Here is a 20040-nt window from a genome sequence, read left to right on the forward strand (position 1 = left end):
CCACACCTGTTTCAGATGCATTAAATATTTTAAATGCAATCTTCATGTGAAATGGAATTATGTTGTTAATGACCATGTTTTTAGGTAGTATGTATATAATGCAATCTATACATTTATACATAATTCTTAGAATAAATAGCAGTATTACCTCTCCCGTTGAAAGAAAGGCTAACACAAACATACTGCTACAATAAACACTCACGGTACTGTATACAGAATTGACAAAAAAAGCTTGTTTTGTTAAAAAATATGCATGGAGGTCAGTGCACTGAAACATGACGCCCAAAGATGTTCATTAGCAAGCAAGTTGAATTTAATGATCCATTTTTTTGCTGAGGCGATCGGCTCCGGGGCAGACGTGTTCTGCAGCGGAGCAGGGGACCGAGGCGGGCAGGGCTTTTTGTCCGGCATCGAGGCCACTCGGGGGAGCCGCCGGGACCCGGCTGTCCTCGCGAGGGAGGTGACGAGGCGAGGGCGGAGCCAGCAGCGCCCCCTCCCAGGCTGTTTAAAAGTTGCCCCTAGGGAGCGCGAGCGACCAGGAGCGCGGCGACCAGGACGGGCAAACAGGGCGTGGCAGTTTGCGCGGGCAGGGCGAGCGGGGGGCCCATCGTCGCTCTTTTGCAGCTGCCTCTCCCTTCGGTGCTTGTAACCTGCTTGCGTAGAACCTGACCATGGTATCGACCAGGCAGAAAACCGTGGCCTCCGCATCTTGTGCGGCATCTCCAGCCATGGTCACCAGTGTGGCTACTCAGACGGAGGGCTCGGGGAAACACGCAGCCGTCCAGGTCCTGGGCTGCAGAGTGTGCCCCAGTCTTCTGTCGGTTTCCGACAGCAGTGGTGGGTATGCCTGTGGGAGGTGTGCCCAGGTTGAAGAACTGCTCAGCCAGGTAGCGGAGCTCCGGGAGGAGAACAGGCTCAGGAGCATCAGGGAATCAGAGAGGGAAATTGACTGGTGGAGGTGCGCTCTACCCTCTCTGAGGCAGGCTCACGAGACTGCCACGGCACAGGCGTCTCCTGTTACGCAGAAGACGGAGGTTCCCTCCTCCTGCCAGGCAGCGGGAGGAGACCTAGATCAAGGGGGGGAATGGAGGCAGGTGCCTATTCGGGGTGGTAGGCAAGCCCTCTCTCTGCCCACCTCACCTTCTCATCTACCCTTAAATAATCGATATGAAGGACTAGAGCAAGACAATCTAAATGACAAAGTAGACAAACACCCGTCCCAGTTGGAGGGGGCGCCTAAGACAAGGCGACCTACACGTCGCATTGCCACATCATCCTTCAAAAAAGAAAGAAGGGCTATTGTTATGGGGGGCTCCCTCCTGAAAGGGACAGAGGGACCGATATGCCGACCGGACCCAACCCGCAGAGAAGTCTGTTGCCTCCCTGGGGCTCGGGTGAGAGACTTTGCCAAGAAAGTCAAGCGCCTGGTACGGCCCACTGACTACTACCCGCTACTGGTCTTTCAGGCTGGTAGCGATGAAGTAGCAACAAGAAGTCCGCAGGCGATCAAAAGAGACTTTAAGGATTTGGGGCGACTACTTAGAGGATCAGGGGCGCAGGTGGTGTTTGCCTCTGTCCTTCCGATAGGGGGGATCGAAGCTGAAAGACGTACTGTTCACATAAACTCGTGGCTTCGAGACTGGTGTGACCGGCAGAATTTTGGGTTCTTTGATCACGGGAAGGTCTATGCTACACCGGGCCTGATGGCACCGGATGGGATGCGCCTCTCTCGGAGAGGGGTAAGGATCTTTGGTCAGGAGTTGGCAGGGCTGATAGATAGGGCTTTAAACTAGAGTTGAAGGGGGAAGGGGCTAAAACCAGGCGCGCCGGTGAAGACCTAAGGGATGGTACGCTAGAATCAGAGGGGCTGTGTGCCAGTGAGGTCCTTTGGTCAGATCCACAAGGTGCTGAGTGTAAGGAGATGCACTTGAAATGCTTTTACACAAACGCACGCAGTATGAGGAATAAAATAGATGAGCTAGAAGTCCTGGCCCAGTCCCGCAACTACGACATCATCGGCATAAGCGAAACCTGGTGGGATGAGTCCTGTGACTGGGGTGTTGCGATAGATGGTTACAGGCTCTTCAGGAGGGACAGGCAGGGTAGGCGAGGTGGTGGGGTGGCGATGTATGTGAAGCAGGGGCTGGACTGTGTGGAACTTCAGGTCGGCGATGGCAAAGTTGAGAGCCTCTGGGTAAGGATCAAGGGACAAACGAATAAAGGGGATGTCGTTGTGGGAGTCTATTACAGACCGCCTGGCCAGGACGATAGCGCCGATAAATTATTCTTTACAGAACTAAGAGAGGCCTCGAGATTAACTCCCCTTGTCCTTATGGGGGACTTCAACTTGCCGGACGTTAACTGGGAGTGCCACACGGCTGACACGAGCAAGTCCAGGAGGTTCATGAAGCACCTAGATGATAACTTCTTGGTGCAGGTGCTAACGGAGCCAACTAGGAAAGGTGCCCTCCTAGACCTGTTGCTAGAAAACAGAGAGGGTCTGGTGGGAGATGTGGTGATTGGTGGCCGCCTTGGTCATAGCGACCATGAAGTGGTTGAGTTCAAAATGTATGGTGACAGAAGGAAAAGTGCCACCAAAACCTCATCCCTAGATATGGGGAAAGCGGACTTCAGGCTGCTCAGGGAACTAGTCAGCAAGGTCCCCTGGGAAACTGCTCTTGAAGGCCTCGATGTCCACCAGTGCTGGTCACTCTTTAAGCGATGCCTCCTAGAAGCACAAGATAAGGCAATTCCAAAATATCGCAAGTCAGGCAGGCGGGGCAGGAGGCTGGTGTGGCTGACCAGGAATGTTCTAATGGAGATTAGGCGGAAACAGAGAGTGTTTCGCTACTGGAAGGAGGGCCAGGCGTCATGGAAAGAATACAGGGATGCTGTTCGTGTTTGTAGGGAGAAAGTTCGAGTGGCCAAAGCACACCTAGAGTTGAAGCTGGCTGTGTCTGTGAGAGAAAATAAAAAGGGTTTTTTTAGATATGTAAATGGAAAAAGGAGAACTAAAGAATACATAGGGCCCCTCCTTGATAGGGAAGGTCTCCTCACAGACGATGACATAGGCAAAGCAGAGACGCTTAACGCCTTCTTTGCCTCTGTCTTCAATGCCGATGATGGGCTTCGGGACCCAGGGTGCCCTGAGCTGGAGGACCGGGACGGTGGGGATGACAAACTCCCAACTGACCCTGGACGTGTGCGGGATTTGCTACTCCACCTGGATCCCTACAAGTCCATGGGTCCGGATGGGATTCATCCCCGGCTGCTGAAAGAGCTGGCGGATGTCATCGCGGAACCTCTTTCAATTATTTTTCAACGATCCTGGGAATTTGGAGAGGTCCCGGTAGACTGGAAGCTGGCAAATGTTGTGCCGATTTTCAAGAAGGGTCAGAAAGAAGACCCTAGCAATTACAGGCCTGTCAGTCTCACGTCAGTGCCTGGTAAAATCATGGAGAAGTTGGTTCTCGGACTTATTGAGGCGCACGTGGGGGACAAAGCAGTCATTGGTCCCAGCCAGCATGGGTTTGTGAAGGGTAGGTCCTGCCTAACTAACCTGAGTTCCTTTTATGATAAGATCACCCGTATGGTGGACCAAGGGAAACCAGCTGATGTGATTTTTTTGGACTTCAGCAAGGCTTTTGACACGGTTTCCCATAGGATCCTACTGGACAAAATGTCCACCATACAGCTAAATAAAAACATCATACGATGGGTGAGCAATTGGCTAACGGGCAGGGCCCAAAGGGTTATGGTAAATGGGGCTGCGTCAGGCTGGCGGGCGGTCACCAGTGGGGTCCCTCAAGGCTCCATTTTAGGGCCGGTACTTTTCAATATTTTTATAAACGATCTGGATGTAGGAATAGAAGGTATTTTGAGCAAGTTTGCTGATGACACCAAACTTGGAGGAGTTGTGGACTCAAATGAGGGCGTAAAGGCCTTACAGAGGGATCTGGACAGGTTGGAGAGCTGGGTGATCACCAACCGCATGAAGTTCAATAAGAGCAAGTGCCGGGTCCTGCACCTGGGATGGGGAAACCCTGGCTGCATGTACAGACTGGGCGATGAGACGCTGGAGAGCAGCCTAGAAGAGAGGGATCTGGGGGTCGTGGTAGACAGCAAGTTGAATATGAGCCAGCAATGTGCCCTGGCAGCCAGGAGGGCCAATCGTGTCCTGGGGTGCATCAAGCACGGCATCGCTAGTAGGTCAAGGGAGGTGATTGTCCCGCTCTACTCTGCGCTGGTGCGGCCTCACCTCGAGTACTGTGTGCAGTTCTGGGCACCACAGTATAAAAAGGACATGAAACTGTTGGAAAGTGTCCAGAGGAGGGCTACGAAGATGGTGAAAGGCCTGGAGGGGAAGATGTACGAGGAACGGCTGAGGTCACTGGGCCTGTTCAGCCTGGAGAAGAGGAGGCTGAGGGGAGACCTCATCACAGTCTACAACTTCCTCGTAAGGGGGTGTCGAGAGGCAGGAGACCTTTTCTCCATTAACACTAGTGACAGGACCCGCGGGAACGGGGTTAAGCTGAGGCAGGGGAAATTTAGGCTGGACGTCAGGAGGGGGTTCTTCACAGAGAGGGTGGTTGCACACTGGAACAGGCTCCCCAGGGAAGTGGTCACTGCACCGAGCCTGTCTGAATTTAAGAAGAGATTGGACTGTGAACTTAGGCACATGGTCTGAACTTTTGGGTAGACCTGTGCGGTGTCAAGAGTTGGACTTGATGATCCTTAAGGGTCCCTTCCAACTCAGGATATTCTATGATTCTATGATATATGGTACAGAGCATTTTTAAAGCACTTTATAAGAGGTATTCCTTAAATATAACTTGCACTCAGCCTTTTTGCCTTGGATCTTTCTTCCCAAAGGTTTATGTGCACTTGTGGAATCATTATAAATCTCAGAGCTTTGGAAAGTCATTTAAAAAATCTAGAGATTTTGCAGAAAGTCATAATCTCTAATTCCATTTCTCCAAACCTGACAAATTGTGTTGTTGACAATTGTGGTTGTTATTTGTTATTTCCTGGTTTAACAATTTGGAATGATGAGTACTTTTTTTTTTTTTTTTTTTTTACTTGTGCTTGTTAACTTGTTTTCTACTTTGTGGTGTCACTGGAATAATCTTTTTCTTTGTGCTCCATTGAGAAATTTGTGGCTCCAACTTCTGTTGCTAATGCAAGAAGCTGCTATACACCTGATCAATACCTTGGTTCCTGAAGTTGTGGGTTAATGGAGGAAAGGGAGTGATTAATGACATTTTCCTACCTGAATTGTCGTCATTCCAAGCTCCTGTCCAATCAAAACCTGTCCGTCCTGTAGCTTAGCAATTCTTGGCTCCTCCACCTGCATGAAGTCACTCACCAGGTCAGTGATGTCAATCTGCCAGTCAGAACCCAGTAAGTAGCTCAGCTGGCCCCCGGGGTCCGAGGCTTCAGCTACAAACTGCGTGAGCACTCGTACCATCGCATGTTGGTACTGAAGGGTGCATCCTCTTCCCTTCCGTTCATCCTCTTCTTCATCATCACTGTCCCTGGCTGGTCTGGTAGAACACCAGAAGTCAAAAATTAACAGAAATTGGTGCTAGGAGAGTTTGCAACAGAAGAGCTATTGCTGGCAGAAGTCTGCAGCCTGGATGGTGGAAAAAAGATCTGTTGCCCCTTCGATTGTTCTGTTGCCGTTTCTGTCAGTGCATTTCTGAAATCACTCAGGTAATTTTAACCCCACTTTAACCTCATTTCACTTGCTTGTAACTGAGGCCTTCAGGCTACCTGGGTCTCCAAAACAGCTGCTAAAATCACCAACTGGCTTGCTAGCTTCACTGCTACCTTGTCCTCCACAAAGCTCTCTCACATGATTCCCAATGTTAAGTCCTTACTTTCAGGACACCTGCACTTTTTTCATGCTGGATCTTCCCATAAACATCTTGGTGTTGCCATGGAAATCTCTGTCATACATACTTACACATCTCTTTATGTATGACATACAGGTTGAAATCATGTTGCCACCAAAATGCCCATCTCTCTGCTCTGCTACTAACAGAAACCTGGTAATAAATGATGTCTTCATAGGTAGGAGAGAATAGCAAGTGTCTACTTTATCCATTTGTTCTTCTGGTTCTTAATAACACTGACAACTAATACGAAGTCTAGATCTGCCTACATGCATTCTCTGTCCTGTCCTCACATACCACTGACTTGTGGGTGCAGACAGTTATCCTTAAAGCCCTACTCTAGCAGTGTCATGACTTTGGGACTCTCATCAGTGTCATTGGATCCTACAGCACTAATATGAAACAAGCAAGCACCAATGGTGCCATTAAAATGAAAAAATTATCTGGCAGGACCTGTGAACCAGGCTGGAGACCGGCTGGTCTTGGCAGAGCTGCTCCTTGGTGGTGTCTTCTGCTGCCCCATGGCTGACCCTGCTGTACATGGCCAACTGTCTCTTTTTGTCTCATTCACTAGCACTATAAAGGGAAATTGATTTCCAACGTAGGCTTGTGCAACCTGCAGCTTCATTTCCCTCGTAAGTCCAGTGCAGAAGCCTATTGAATAAATGTCTGGTCACCTTCAAATTCACACCGGAATTGCATTAAGGCCAAATAAGCATGTTCAGATCCACTGGCCCTGACAGGTCTTTGGCAAGTGCACAACCCAGAATGAACATCCTCTAATGAAACCTACCTCTTATTAGAGATGATGGGGACTCTCCATCCCTTGATCTGATTTAGTTCTGTGTCAGAGACCTCTATCTGCAGCGGGAGACGAGGAACCCAGACTGTCATTTCTAAAGGGGCACTCAGATGCTGGTAAGTAAAATTAACTATGACATTCACTTTGCCTTTCATTTCCTTTCCGTTGACAAAGACATAGTCACATCTGTCAGAAACCTGAAAAAAAAGGAGAAAGAGAAAAAAATTAATGAGTGTCTTCAGAAATTATAAAGTACACTACATGCTGAGTAAGTGAGTGGGAAGAAGAGAAAGGATATAGGTTTAAACTAGCTCCAAGTTCAGAGGACAACTAGGAATAACAAGAAAGATGCCTGGTGTACCCTTAATAGCCTGTATAATTTGGCATCATTTTAACAGGTAGGCTTTTTCCTGCTATAAACATTTCCATTATAATCTAAGATAAAAGAACAGCTTTTTTCTGTCCTTAATTCCCACTCCACACTAGGATAGTCCTAGTATAATGGCACTGAGAGGATTTCCCTCTTTTCCACAGAGCTCAGACAGACTGTCCTATCCTCCTCTTCTACTTTGTGAGCAGCCCAAGGAGTATCACTTGCACGTGGGGAGGAACAGGTCGGTAACTGCCTGTACATCTAATTCAGCAGGAAGCAGTTGATCTCTTGTCAACCCCAAACTGGTTCTTCAGGAGTCCCACTGCTGGTGCCAAAGCATGGGCTGGTCACATCAGCCTAATCCTAATCACTGGGAAGGGGTTCTCTGATGCCCAGTGATGTTCACTGGGGCCGAAGAGCTTCATTTCCACTACAAGCCTCACAAAGGTCTTATACAATGTTCTGTTCAAGCTAGTCGTGATGTCACTTTATTTATTACCTGCAGCTCTGGACATCAATGTTGCTGAGAGTTACTAAATCTCATTCAAGCAATTTAGTGGCTATTGCAAGCACCTAGATGAGCTGACAGTACCTGTTCATTACAGCTAGTTAAAATATATGAGTGAATGTACACATCGAATAATTTATTAACTACCACTTTACCATGCTGATGATCTGAAGGAATGCTCTATTAAAATCCTGAACTCTTCACAATCCATTACCAGTAAGGCCATCTATCCCATTCTGTGCATGTATTTAATATTTTGGACTCCAAGATGCATAGTCTCATCCTCATCTGAATTTAATGCCATTTTCTACTTTTCTGTTTAAATGCTAAATGAATTTAAATCGTATTTAAATATCACCAGCTTTTGTGGAATAATTTGTATTCCTAATATTATTATCTTTAAACAACAACCCCCTTTCAGACAGTTCCATAGCAAATCCATTTCCATCCTTGCTTATCTGAGCCTAGGTAATGTACCAAAAAAAGGTTATCATGACACTAGCAATGTCTCCCTTGCAAGCATGGGCTGTTTTTAGGTCAAAATCTTATCATTGCCATTGGTTTCAGCAGGAAAACATCAAATTTATTTACAGCCAGGATTATGTTTTTAGGGATATTCTCACATTAGCATGTTTTACAGGAGTTCTTAAAAGCTCCTATCTAGATCCAGTCTCACTGTGCTATACAGCAAAACCAGTTGCTGCCACAAAAGCCTCAAAGCATGAGGGAATGTACCATAAGGACAGGGCCTCACAGCAGGCACCTGAGCAAAAGGGAGTCCCAGCTCCGGCTGAGCATGAGCCACTGGCACAATAATATCATCATAATGCTGATCCAACCTGGCTGAGCTGGGGAGGGTAAGACATTGCAAAACTCTGAGAAAAGTTTCAGGTGAGCCTGCAAAAATGTCTATAAGAAAGGCTGGAGGCATGAGCACATTCTCCTTCTGGGAGCAGTGTGCCTGGGCAGGAGCAAGAGAGCAGACACTGTCTCTGCATCCCTGCAGAAGGCACGCGTCACACTCCCCGGGCAAGAGCTGCTTCCCACCTGCAACATCTAATAGGCCATCCGACAGGCAGGAAGTCAGAAGCCCTTCAGGCAGTGCCGGGTACATCTGCTCCTTTTCTCACCCCATGTTACCTTATTGTTGTAAGTGAAAAACTTCTATTCCTTACTGGCACTGCACTTATCCCTGTTGCCTTTTTGTATTTTAAATGCTGCTCTCAAACCAGGCAAGTCTCCTGTGTGCTAACAAGCTCTGTCTGCTGCTTTCTACCTTCCTTCTTTTCTCTGGGATATTGGCGAGAAGAGAAACTGGGCAAAGTCTCAAAGTGGTGATTTCCACCTGAGAGGCAGCAGATCAAAGCAGAAAACAAGGTGGCCCCGAGGAAAACAGTCAGCCTGAGGGCTGATTGCCCTCAGGTCTTTCACTTGCCTTTGTGGACTGCGGGCTGGGCAACACTTACAAGTGAATGGCCTGAAGACAAGGATTTTCTTTGGTAGGGCATGGGACCAGGTAATAGCTTCCAGTGCCTTCCCCACCACTGCTGCTTCCAGCTAGCAACACCTCGTATTTGTGCATCTTAGCTAATTAATGCATTAGGCTGTCCCCATGGGTGACTGAACCTAGGACTGAAACCATTTCCTAATGATTTAAGGGAAGAGGTAAATGTCTGTGCCTTGCAGCACAGAAATACCAGCTGAGGGATGCTTCCCAACCACCACAGTGTCTTCTGCAGAGCACAGCACAGCCCCACTCCTCAGCAGACCTCTTGCACCAGGGCAGGCGACCTGCCAAGCATCCTCCTGCTGGGTAGAGCCTCTCTGCTTGAGCAGTGGCTTTTGAAGCATTCCTGCACTGCACAGGTGGGATTTGGCTGTTGTTTTCGTTGGCCTGTGTGTGTGTGAAGAGCAGTTCAGCAAACAGGGGCTGGAACAAGGCTGAGACTCTCCCAGGCAATACAGATAACTACTGCATTACTCTGGTAAGAGATGGGAATCAGGCTCTCAGATTTTAGATTCATTAATGCTCAAGCAATAGCAACAGAAAGAATACTTGGCAGGCAGAGACTTCAGTTTCAACTTTATCAGGGGTTATTAAAGAGAGAGGGAGAGTTAAAGAAAAGAATCCAGCCATAAAAACCTGCTATATGAGTGATTCAAGAAATACCATGACCTTGTGCTCTCAAGATTATGATTTGCAAAACAAACAGATGGTCAAGGAAAAAATGACTAGGCTTGGGATACTCGCTTGTTCCTGGTTCCCTTTCTTTAAGTGAAGACAGCAACAACTATGAGCTCATTCAGTTCCCAGCCAGCCCTTCACTGTTTGAATGAATAAGCATCACTGTTCTGCTGCAGTTTGCATGCAGTCCTAACAGAGCAACATCAAAACATGGTGCAAAATACAGTACATTTTAATAAATCAGGCCAGGACATTCAGAAACGGGTCATCAATAGAAAGGCGGATTAGCCATGCCTGTGTTATTGCAGACACATCCAAACCATTCATCTTCCAGCACAAGAGAAAGAGTAAAAAAGATGTAGAGAAGGAAGAAACATCGAGCTTCTGTCTCTTTTGAGACTGAGTTTTCTAAGCTGCCTGTTGGAAAAGAGTGAATATTTTGTGAAACAACTTGGATGGGGCTCAGCTGAGGCTCTGCAGGACAAATATGCACATGATAAGCAAAGAGCCGCCAAATGCAGCTCAGCAGCTGGCAACCTCCAGGCAGTCCCCGGGGCTGACACAGGCTGCGGGAGCCCCCAGGTCTCCCCACACACCCACAGGCTTCTCCACAGTGGTGTCAATGGGGGCAGCCCAGGGGAGCTTCTGCTGCTACTGCCTTTTTGAGCCTGCTTGTCTCCATTCAATCTGGAATGGCTTTCAATCCCTCGGTCTGTCAAGCAGCTCCCTTTCTTCAGTGTTAATTCACATAAACAGCTTTTAACTCCCAGCCATCCCCAAACAGACAGATCAGCTGCCAGTGTCTGTCCCCAAACAGATAGATTTCAGAAAACTACTAAAGACATTAAAAAATGCAATAGGGTTGGAGCAAGGTGGGTGACTTGGGAAAAAGCAATGTGTTTTGTTTCCAAAATATTGGGACTCCTACCCATAAGTCCTTTTCCTTCCCTCCTGCCTTTCAGCTTCGACCTCCCAGGGGTGGCAACTCCAGTTTTCAGGAAAGGTGAAAAGGACTTGAGAGAGAAGGAGTAGATTTTGTTTTACTGCTAATGTAGTGCTGGAACACAACTCTGTGTGTTGTGGCCACTATAATACAAGGACATTATAATGCTATTAAATACTTCTGGTGCTGTGCTCCCTTGCTAAAGCCTTTCAGGGCTTTGTGTCATGGGAGCTTTTCACACAACTACGCTGAGCTGCCTTCCATTAATTAAGGGCAGCTGTACTCACAAGATGCTCCACCAACACTCTCAATAAATGAGGATCTTTATCTCTTGAAGGATCTGGGGTATGAATGGCTTTTTTTGGGTTTGAACTTGGTAGGATATAAAAGTGCTTTGGGTTTCACTGGGCTCCTGTGGCTCTACCTCTTTTTCTTAGTGAATTGACAGCTTCCTCTGAGCACACACACATCTAATCCCTTTGTGCCAGGGCAGCAGAGGTCAGAGGTCCCTCATTGCCAGTATAGCACAGGATTAGGAATTATATCCGTAAGTGTGCCATGTACGTACCATCCACATGGCTTCTGGCAAGTTGGATGTTGAGAAAATCAGATTTCCCTGATTTTCTGATTTTCCAGCAAATCAGATTTGATTAATTTATCTTAATTTCACAGTTTGATAGACTATCTGTGGAAGAAAACACTAAGCCCTTTGAAGCCTTTGAAAAAGGACTGCAGCCAGCCTGGGAAAAACATGGAAAGCAGCAATAAGATCTCTCAGAAATCACACATCACCCCTAGCACGCTGGCCTCCTGCATCCAGTTCTCCAGTGAACATTGATCCCATCCCTTTCCTAAAAGCACTTCACTGCTCTTCCCATTACCCTTTTGCAGGTGTCTGTGGTCTCTGGTAGATATGAATTTGTGTGGCTGGCTATTCCTTCCATCCCATATACTCCATGTGATGTTTGGGCTAAGCAGAATCAAAAAAATTAAGGGAAAAGAGAAATATACATCCCAACTCCCAGAAGATATACCCAGTATTTTACTGTTAGCTCAGAAATAACTGTAACATTCTTCCCCCACCTCATTATCGTTAGTAAATTCCCACGGGATAACAGTAAAATCCTTACAGGAAACTGCTTTTCTGCTACAGTAATTCTGTTGGAACTTTTACAAAGTCACAGCTAATAAGTCTTTGAATATAAAATGTATCTAGAGCAGTCCTGGTTTAGCCATTTCAAGGGTGGCCAATTAGGAAAGCAAGTCTCTGATATTTCCACATAGAATCTGTGTTTTGGAAACACGCTGGGACTCTGTCCTCAGCCCTTTTCTGCAAGTGATCCTTCCTCCATGCAAGCACTCTCCATTTCTAATATACACTTCAAGCACAGCCCTGCCACCTTGGCAAGCTCATGGGATCTCTTCTGATTTAGCACTGCACACATTTGCCTTGGTCTACCAGCATAAATGGTGTTATTTAGTGACGTAAGTTATGTTAATGTGTCCTGCCTAAATCATTGCTGTCAGAAGAAGAATGGGGAACCTCTTATAACCATTAAAAATGAATGAGGAGGGAAATAAATAAGCAAAGCAGCTCATTTGAGCTATAAAAGACTCCAGAACACAAGCTGTGTACCAAAGTACAAAAGGATGAGGCCATTATTAGCTCTATAAGTCACTTAGGAATGACTCAAGGGAGACGGAGTCACCTTTAATCACCCACGCTTAACCTGCGGTGTTGAAGTGCGGTTCGTTACTGTGATAACTGACTCCAGCCTGAAATTACGCAATGCAGAGTTAAATATAATGAAGAAGCAGCACAGGGGCTAGATCTGCCCTAAGCTTACTGTATGTCTAGAGATGGGAACTATCCTAGTCTGGGATTTTGAATGGACCCAGAGGTTAAGAAATCAGCATCCACAGATCCAGTGGCAGCAGCAGACCTGTTAACTGCTCTGGATGTTGCTGGAATTAGGATCAACCACAGAACAGTCACTCTTGAGAAATAATTACAGCACCTCTGTGTTGCAGAGAAAGCTTCCCTCCCTCCCTCCCCCAAAAAGAGCCAGGAATGGCAAACAGCTATCACACTGAGTTCAGGGCTGCTCTTCCTGTCCCACCAGTAGCCAGGGACTTGCAGTTTTCACGTGGTTAATTTCCCAAGCTGGGCTACGCCACAGCTGCCCACAGAAGAATGACTTGGTTTGAACTCTAACTAGTTGATTCCATCCTGGTTTTAACTCTCGCACCACTGTAACACCATCCCCATTTGAGGGGATTTGCACTGCAGAAGGTCTTCTTAATTTTAAATATTTAAAATTTTGACTGTGGTTAACTGAAATACCTACCAAAATCTGGAAATAACCTTTCAAAGCTGGTAAATTTCAAGTTGTGTTCAAACGGCTTCATATCTCATCATTCCTTTTTATCTGGTCCCCGTTTTGTGCAGAGACATTTTGTCTCTTTAGAGGAGGTGCCAAGAGACACGTCTCAACTCAACAGATGCAGAAAAAACAGAGGAACAGAGGGTGTGCTGACCTTTGAAGGTCCACACCTTCCAAGTGCCCACTTTTCTGCAGTGGTTTTCCTATTGCAGCATGACACCAAAAAATGCTGTGATACACAATTGTATCTGCTTTTTTACCCAGATATCTTCCTTAGTTTCTAAGGGTCCTAAGAGCTTGTTTCCTGCCATGCATCTCTGTAGCATCGTGTTGCAGACATAGCTGACAATGCTTCAGAGAAAGTTCAACAACAGATAGATATTAGCAGAGACATGTGCAACTGAAGAATGTCTCTCATATTTATCTTATTTTATTTTACTTTTTTTACTACACTCATCTACCTGGAGCACATTATAGGTGTTATCGCTGAAAAGAACTCTGATGCCAATTTATTTCTAAGAAATTTTTAGTTTGTTCTGTAACTTCGTGGCAAATATTATCCTCAGCAAAATATACCTGAGTGAAATATGCAATAACACATTTTAAAAGGTCTCACAATTCTGGGCAAATGTCCAAGTTTAATACTTCTTTTGTGAATGCTATGGATCTGACATAACATTAGCAGTGTGTTGGTGTAACAAACTTAAAATACCCTCATTAAAAATGTCTCCTGGGGAATCACCTTTCATTTTTCTAAATCAAGACTTGGAGTATATATTCTTGGTAGTTTTTTCCCTCCAGTGTTGACTTCGCACCCATTTCCAGGGCTAAGAGCAGCCAGATATATCTTTATGCAGTGGATTCACACAGACTTATATTTTTCAAGGACGCGGTGAGAGAAGAGCTGGTGACACGCAGTCATTTATGGACACATTACTGAGACCCTCACACACCATCCTCACTATGATGCAGTACATGCCTATGGGCTATCTGCAGCCTGGCAAGAGCTTCTTCCTTGTCCCCACTGAGCCACGGTGCCCAGGAGGGATGTGGGCTGCTGTGTTCCTGGTGTCGAGTGGTCCCCTTTCCACAAGGCTGGTGCTAGAGCTGCCTGGAGCACGTGAGCTTCATTTCAGGAGGGCTTTTCAAGACACCTACATTTGGTTTCATTTTTGGGTCATGAAATTCAGTTTCATTTCAATTTCAAATGATTAAAATTATGTAAAAATACCATAAGATCAAGAAAAAAGTTATTTTAAAGTGGAAAATCAAAACATTTCAGTTTGGAAATGTCAAAACAAGATATTTCTTTGACACAACAGGAACCTGCTATCATCCTTTTCTTTCTTTTTTTTTTTTTTTTTTCTTTCAGAGATGAAATTCTAGAAAAATTAGCATAATTTCATGAAGCTGTTTTACAAAATTACAAATTCTGACAGAACATATTCTGTAAAATTTTATTCAATAAGCTGTAATCAGCTGTGGCCACAAATCACAACAAAACCAACACAAGGAAACTCTGCTCAATAAAAATCCAATCACTTCACAGAATCTGGAGTACCTTTAGAGAAATTAAAAGTGCTATTCTCTTTTGCAGGAAGGAATGTAAAGGCACAGGACAACCTTTCTGGAAGTCTGGGATTAATTTCTAACTTCATTACACACCTACTAGATAGGTATGTATAATTTATTGAGACCCATACTCTCAAGGATATTGAAGTCTTTACTCCCATTGAACTCAGGGGAGTTTGGTGGTTAAATCTCTTTAAGAATCTGGGCTTTGATCTCCCTGTGATACATTTGTAAAATGTGGAATGCTCTTCCCTTGTTTTACAAGGATTTTGCAAAGCTTAATTTATAAGAAACAAGAAAGAGCTCAGGTGATAGGGTTACACAAGTACAACTTTCTGTTGCTTAAAAATTATTCGTAGTTCTGAGAACAGCCCTTCACTTTTTCCACCTGCACCAGGAAACAGCAATCACAGCTACCCGAAGGCATGACACAGTTCTGCGGGATGTGGCATAGGGTGAAACTATGTCCCTGGCAAGCAGGCAAAGCAATGAGAAATCAAATAGCTTCATTCACTCCTGCTGTTCTCCTCTCCTTTGGCTGCTCTGGCCATCCCTCATTTGCTGTTGGCTATGTTGCAATTCCTGCTTTCTAGCTGGAAAAGGAAGCTGATGACTTCCTGCCCACCTGCTGTTCTTGATATTCAGAGACCAGTGATCCTGCCAGCACAGGATAAGCAAGAGAATGAAACGGCTTCAGCGCCTGCTCCTCTGCCTCAGTGGGACACAGGAATGTCGGCGCTGTCACGTAGAAGCACTTTAGACAGACAAGTACTGTCTGACGACCAGCCAGCGCTGCTGGGCTCAACACACCACCTCATGCTTTCTATTTCAGAAGCCACAATTGTTAGTAATGAATGTGACAACACTTTCTTGCTTATGTTAATTAAGTTCCATCTTCCTATTCCTCTCCTGATCTGAAAACCACATGTGCTCTGTGTCACTCTCTGCAGTCATCTGAGCAAAGAAGGAAAAGTATGATAAACACATCGGGTACCCCAGGCTCTTTGTTACTGAGCTGAAAATGCCATCTCTCCCCTCCTTCCTATAAAGCTTAAAGAGTACCGACAATAGAACAAGTTTGCTTCACACTCGTTAAAAGGAAGGAGGTGCACATGCTGCTTGGTTGGGTAAGAAATACCTGAATTCCAAGTGAAGCAGAGCCAATGAACGTGATAAACTGGACAGACTGAACACTGAAACAAAACCACGCTGTAAAGGGGATGGTCAGTCTTCTAGATTTGTCAGATCAAGTCAGTGAGGCAACACTCTGGAGAGAAAGGTAATCAAGACACACACAGCCTGAAATAGCCCATTGTATGGGCTTCTTGTATCCTCTGTGAGACCTTTGGGAGCAGCTGAGAGGAAAATGGGCAGAGCTGCGTGCAGTACAGATCTGACAGAACATAGAGGGAGGGTAAAGTATTTCAAATTGCTTATGTGTTCTCCCACAGCAGCTGAAGGAGCTTATGAGATGCTGAACCTCCCCAAATGCAAAAAGGGCAGGTGAAGGAGCAGTCCCACTGCTGCCCAGCTCTCCCAGCACGCTGGGCTGGAGCACTCCTGGCAGCACACTGGCACATGGATTTTAAGCCCAGGCTGTGAAACTGAACAAACAGCAGCATTAAACTGCAGTCAGCAACTCTGATTTTGTCTGTAATTATCACAAAAGTAAAACTAGGTGTACAAAGCATTGAATTGTCATATCCAGGATATTTTATGCTCTCCTCATTCTTTAGGAAACTACAATTTCTGACAACTTCTTTCTGTTCTGAAGGTAATTGCATGCAATTCAGCTGAAGGCATTTTTTTTTCCTGTATTTCTTTAATTCACAAAAGGCCAAAAATACATCTATTGGCTACCATAATACTTATTGATGTTACACTTCTTTCCACTATATTAAACAACAAATCTATATTAGGATGAATTTACCAGGTATGTGTTTTATGCTCTCTTGTGACAACAGTGTGTCATTCTTAGTTGGCTGCTAAAACAACAAAAATATGGCTGGAAGATCAAAGCTAAAAGAAACAGTTTATGCACATGCTGTTTGTTCTATATAAAAGGAAAAGGTCCTTGTAAGAAGACTTACAAGAAAAATGTGCTTCATCTGTGCCACCCAGGGAGAGAGCAGCCTCCACAGATGCCCCTACTTACTGCAGCAAGCTGTGGACTTGTCCTCCCCCAGAGACCAAGCCTTGTCCTTGTCTCAGGAGGGAGATGTGCTGGTAGCGCAGCTGGTCTGTAACACCAGCTGCTCACGGAGTCTTTCCTAATTGGGGCAACTTCTTTTTCATACCCACTAAAGGCCCTGGTTAGTCACAAATGAACAACTCTCTGAGTTCTCCTTATGCAGGCAGAGTGCATCAGGGATTCTCACCAGCATCCACCACTTTGAGGATCCCACATCTTGCTTTGCTGTGGTTTTGCAACAGATTATTCCTCAGTGAGGAGTGGTATCTGCAAACTGTAGGTCATTTCCCTCTGACAGTCTTCAAATCCAAACGCTTCCGCCTCTTAAAAATGTTTCATTAACATACTGAAGCAGCACTTCAGTATGTTAATGGGAGTCTCACTCAGTATGACTCAGTATGTTAAATTGGGAGTGAGACTCCCAATGCCCAGACAGTGATGTTCCATTCCTAGAGCTCTTATGATATCCATCTAAAGCAAGAGAAGAGAATTGTATTTGCTGTTTGAATCAGAATGTTGCAAAGAGCTAAATCACACAGAGATCAAATCACATGCCTAAGGCTTCACAGAATGTTTGTGACCCAGCCAAGAAATGAATCCCAAAATCCCAGGGTTCTTCTACCACAGTGCCCTATTATCCAAAACCAGAGCATTGCCTCTGCCTGGGCAGGTCTGGAGGCAGGTGCTCCCTTGCACTTACCTGTGGGAGCACCTTGCTTGTGTTACTGGCACACATGCTGCTCCCACCTTCATGGCTTCTTATGGTTTCAGTAGCCATGGTAACTTTTCCTTTTGGGGTGATACCCATACACCCATGCAGTGTAATCACATAGGCAGATGTAGGGATTAGATTGTCTCAAACTCTGCAATATTTACATAGTACGGTATTTCTGTTGGCTACACTGGGCCTTCTTTGTTTGGCACTGACATCGCATATATTACTATTACTTAAGAAGCCTGTCTTTCTAAAGAACTCCTATTTTTCTCTTCATTACCTTGAGACACACTTCCAGTAATTTCTCATCTATCTTTACCGGGTCATTTTGATAGACTGTATGAGAACAAAGGAGAACTCTACTTCACAAGCAAATTCAAATGACGATTACAGATATGCTACTTTTGAGGGCATAGGTGGATGTAAACGAAGCGTGCATGACGAGTAGTGTGCATTGCAGCTCCTCCACATGCTCTGCTGTGCAGAGTAAGATCCCACAGCTAGGCAAGCTACATGATTTAACTCTCCTATCTTAGCTTCTAACTCAGGAGGTCCCTAGCTCAGTTCCCAAACTGTCAGCCAAGATGACAGTTGTTACAAATATATCTTTTAAACAATACCTGAAAAGAAATCCCTGCATCTCCAGTTGACTAGCTTCCACCCTGAAATAAATGCACTAAAAGTCACTGAACTCACTGTCCACCTACAAAAATTTCACATCATATTCTGAGATTTGTATGTTACTCAGCACTGAGAACAGTGTCATTCAACACTGCCTCCAATTAAATTTATTTTTTCTCTCTTAGAAAAAATAAGATCCTCTTCTAAGAAGTTTTTATAGTTTTATGGAATGTCTACAAAAATAAAAAATGAAAAACATATAAAGATCCTTTTGCATCAACTTACACAAAACAATTTACCAGCAGGTTTTAAGCATGACTGCTATGAAACTTGCTCATGGTTTGGTCCAGTGAAGAGTGAGAAATATAGAAGCCATTTTAAAACATGTTTTCTTTAAGACCATAAGAGAAATGCAAAATCTTCTAAATTAGTTAGACTTCTAAACTAGTTAGGAAGAGGTGCTGTGCTTGATATATGCTCTGCCTCCTTGGAATCACTCATCTTTCATCTCCATCACTGACTTGCAGACTGGAAGCACTGCTATCTTTTTGACAATATTCTCATTTTTCCAGTTTCCAAAAAATCTCTAGACAAGGACTGTCAGTTCTAATTATGCAGCTCGTGCTGCAGCGACAGGTGGTTACTGAAGATTCCGAAACAACACTTTGACTTTTGCCAATGGATTCTGAAGTTTGGCCCATGTCTTTGAAAAAAATAGCCAGAAAGGATGGAAGACAGAAGATAGTGAGGGACGTCATACGGAAATGGGACAAGCTGGTTACATTGCCTGCTGTGCCAAGCCTCCCACACACGTGTGTGCAAGGTGCACCTGGGCTGACTATGGGCAAGCCAATCCTCAAGCTGGGAGGGCTTATGGACATTGACAACCTATCTAACCAGTTGAGCAGTAAGGGCATAAAGTTATGTTTGCGTGGTGCTGTGCCCAAGTAAATTATATCCATGACCTCCCCCATAAAGTACAGCACTGTGTAGGCTTGCTAGCTCAGGCATCTCTGCATCACAGACCATGGCATGCTACCGGCCTCACAGGCAGGTCATGTCTCTAGCCCTCCAGCAACAGAGTTGGATGCTCAAGGATCCAGTCTTTAGTAGAGCTGTTTTCCATCTGTTAAGTGGGAACAATAGTACTGCCTTCTTCATAGGACAACCTTAGTGTTTGGAGCATTAGGGATGCAATATTTCTGCCCAAGGATTTCATCCAAACCTCTGACTTTTCTTTCTCTGGTATGCTTTGATCATACCCTAAAGGAAAGCACTTCTGCCCTCAAACAAGAAGTGTCCTGCTCTTCAAATTTCTTTCCAAAAAGCAACGGGCTATACATAAATTTTAATTAGGGACACCACTGAGAACTGGTCTGACCTAAGCTGTGTATGACACCAGAACTCTACAGACTTGAAGGAGGTGAGAACCAGGCAGGAGAAGTGAATGAGAAGACCCTGCAGGGAGAAGAGAAGGCCATGATGAAAGGAGAGGAGAGAGTTTGAACTCTTCAGTGTTCTCAGACTTCAGTGTCCCACAAGCACAGATCTGCAGGCAACTCCTTGAGTTAAGCCAGGGCTCTGCTGGTACTTAATAGAATAATGACCAAATGCTGCTGGAATTACTTGTGTAACTTAGACACCATCCTGAGCAAGTGTATTGCATTTCAGTCACTCCAACACAGGGCAAAGGAGATGAAATGTGTTTAGCAATGGCAGTCTTTAGAAGTAAATGTTACAAAGACAAAGAGATTTCTGTCTTGGTAATAGGATGATTTCAAACACTCTTAAAGATTCAGTCCTTTTTCTGATACTGAGTTCGCACAGCCAAAGTCTAGTTCTCTTCCTCTGG

The 20040-nt window shown here is 45.2% G+C and overlaps 1 protein-coding gene across 6 annotated transcripts in view; it reads right to left on the reverse strand.

The window, feature by feature from the left end:
- TMEM132D (transmembrane protein 132D) overlaps nucleotides 1–20040 on the reverse strand; it is a 271842-nt gene that overhangs the window by 7518 nt on the left and 244284 nt on the right. For 5 of the 6 annotated variants that reach the window (XM_084491634.1, XM_084491636.1, XM_084491638.1 and 2 more), the window contains 2 exons: nucleotides 6688–6893; nucleotides 5270–5543 (listed from right to left, as the gene is read on the reverse strand). In XM_084491634.1, the coding sequence (XP_084347760.1) occupies nucleotides 5270–5543; nucleotides 6688–6893 (480 nt within the window). The remainder of the gene's footprint in view (nucleotides 1–5269; nucleotides 5544–6687; nucleotides 6894–20040) is intronic. The other variant, XM_084491637.1, reaches the window with a different exon arrangement.

Source organism: Aythya ferina, assembly GCF_964211825.1.
Source record: "Aythya ferina genome assembly, chromosome: 17".
Classification (NCBI taxonomy): domain Eukaryota; kingdom Metazoa; phylum Chordata; class Aves; order Anseriformes; family Anatidae; genus Aythya; species Aythya ferina.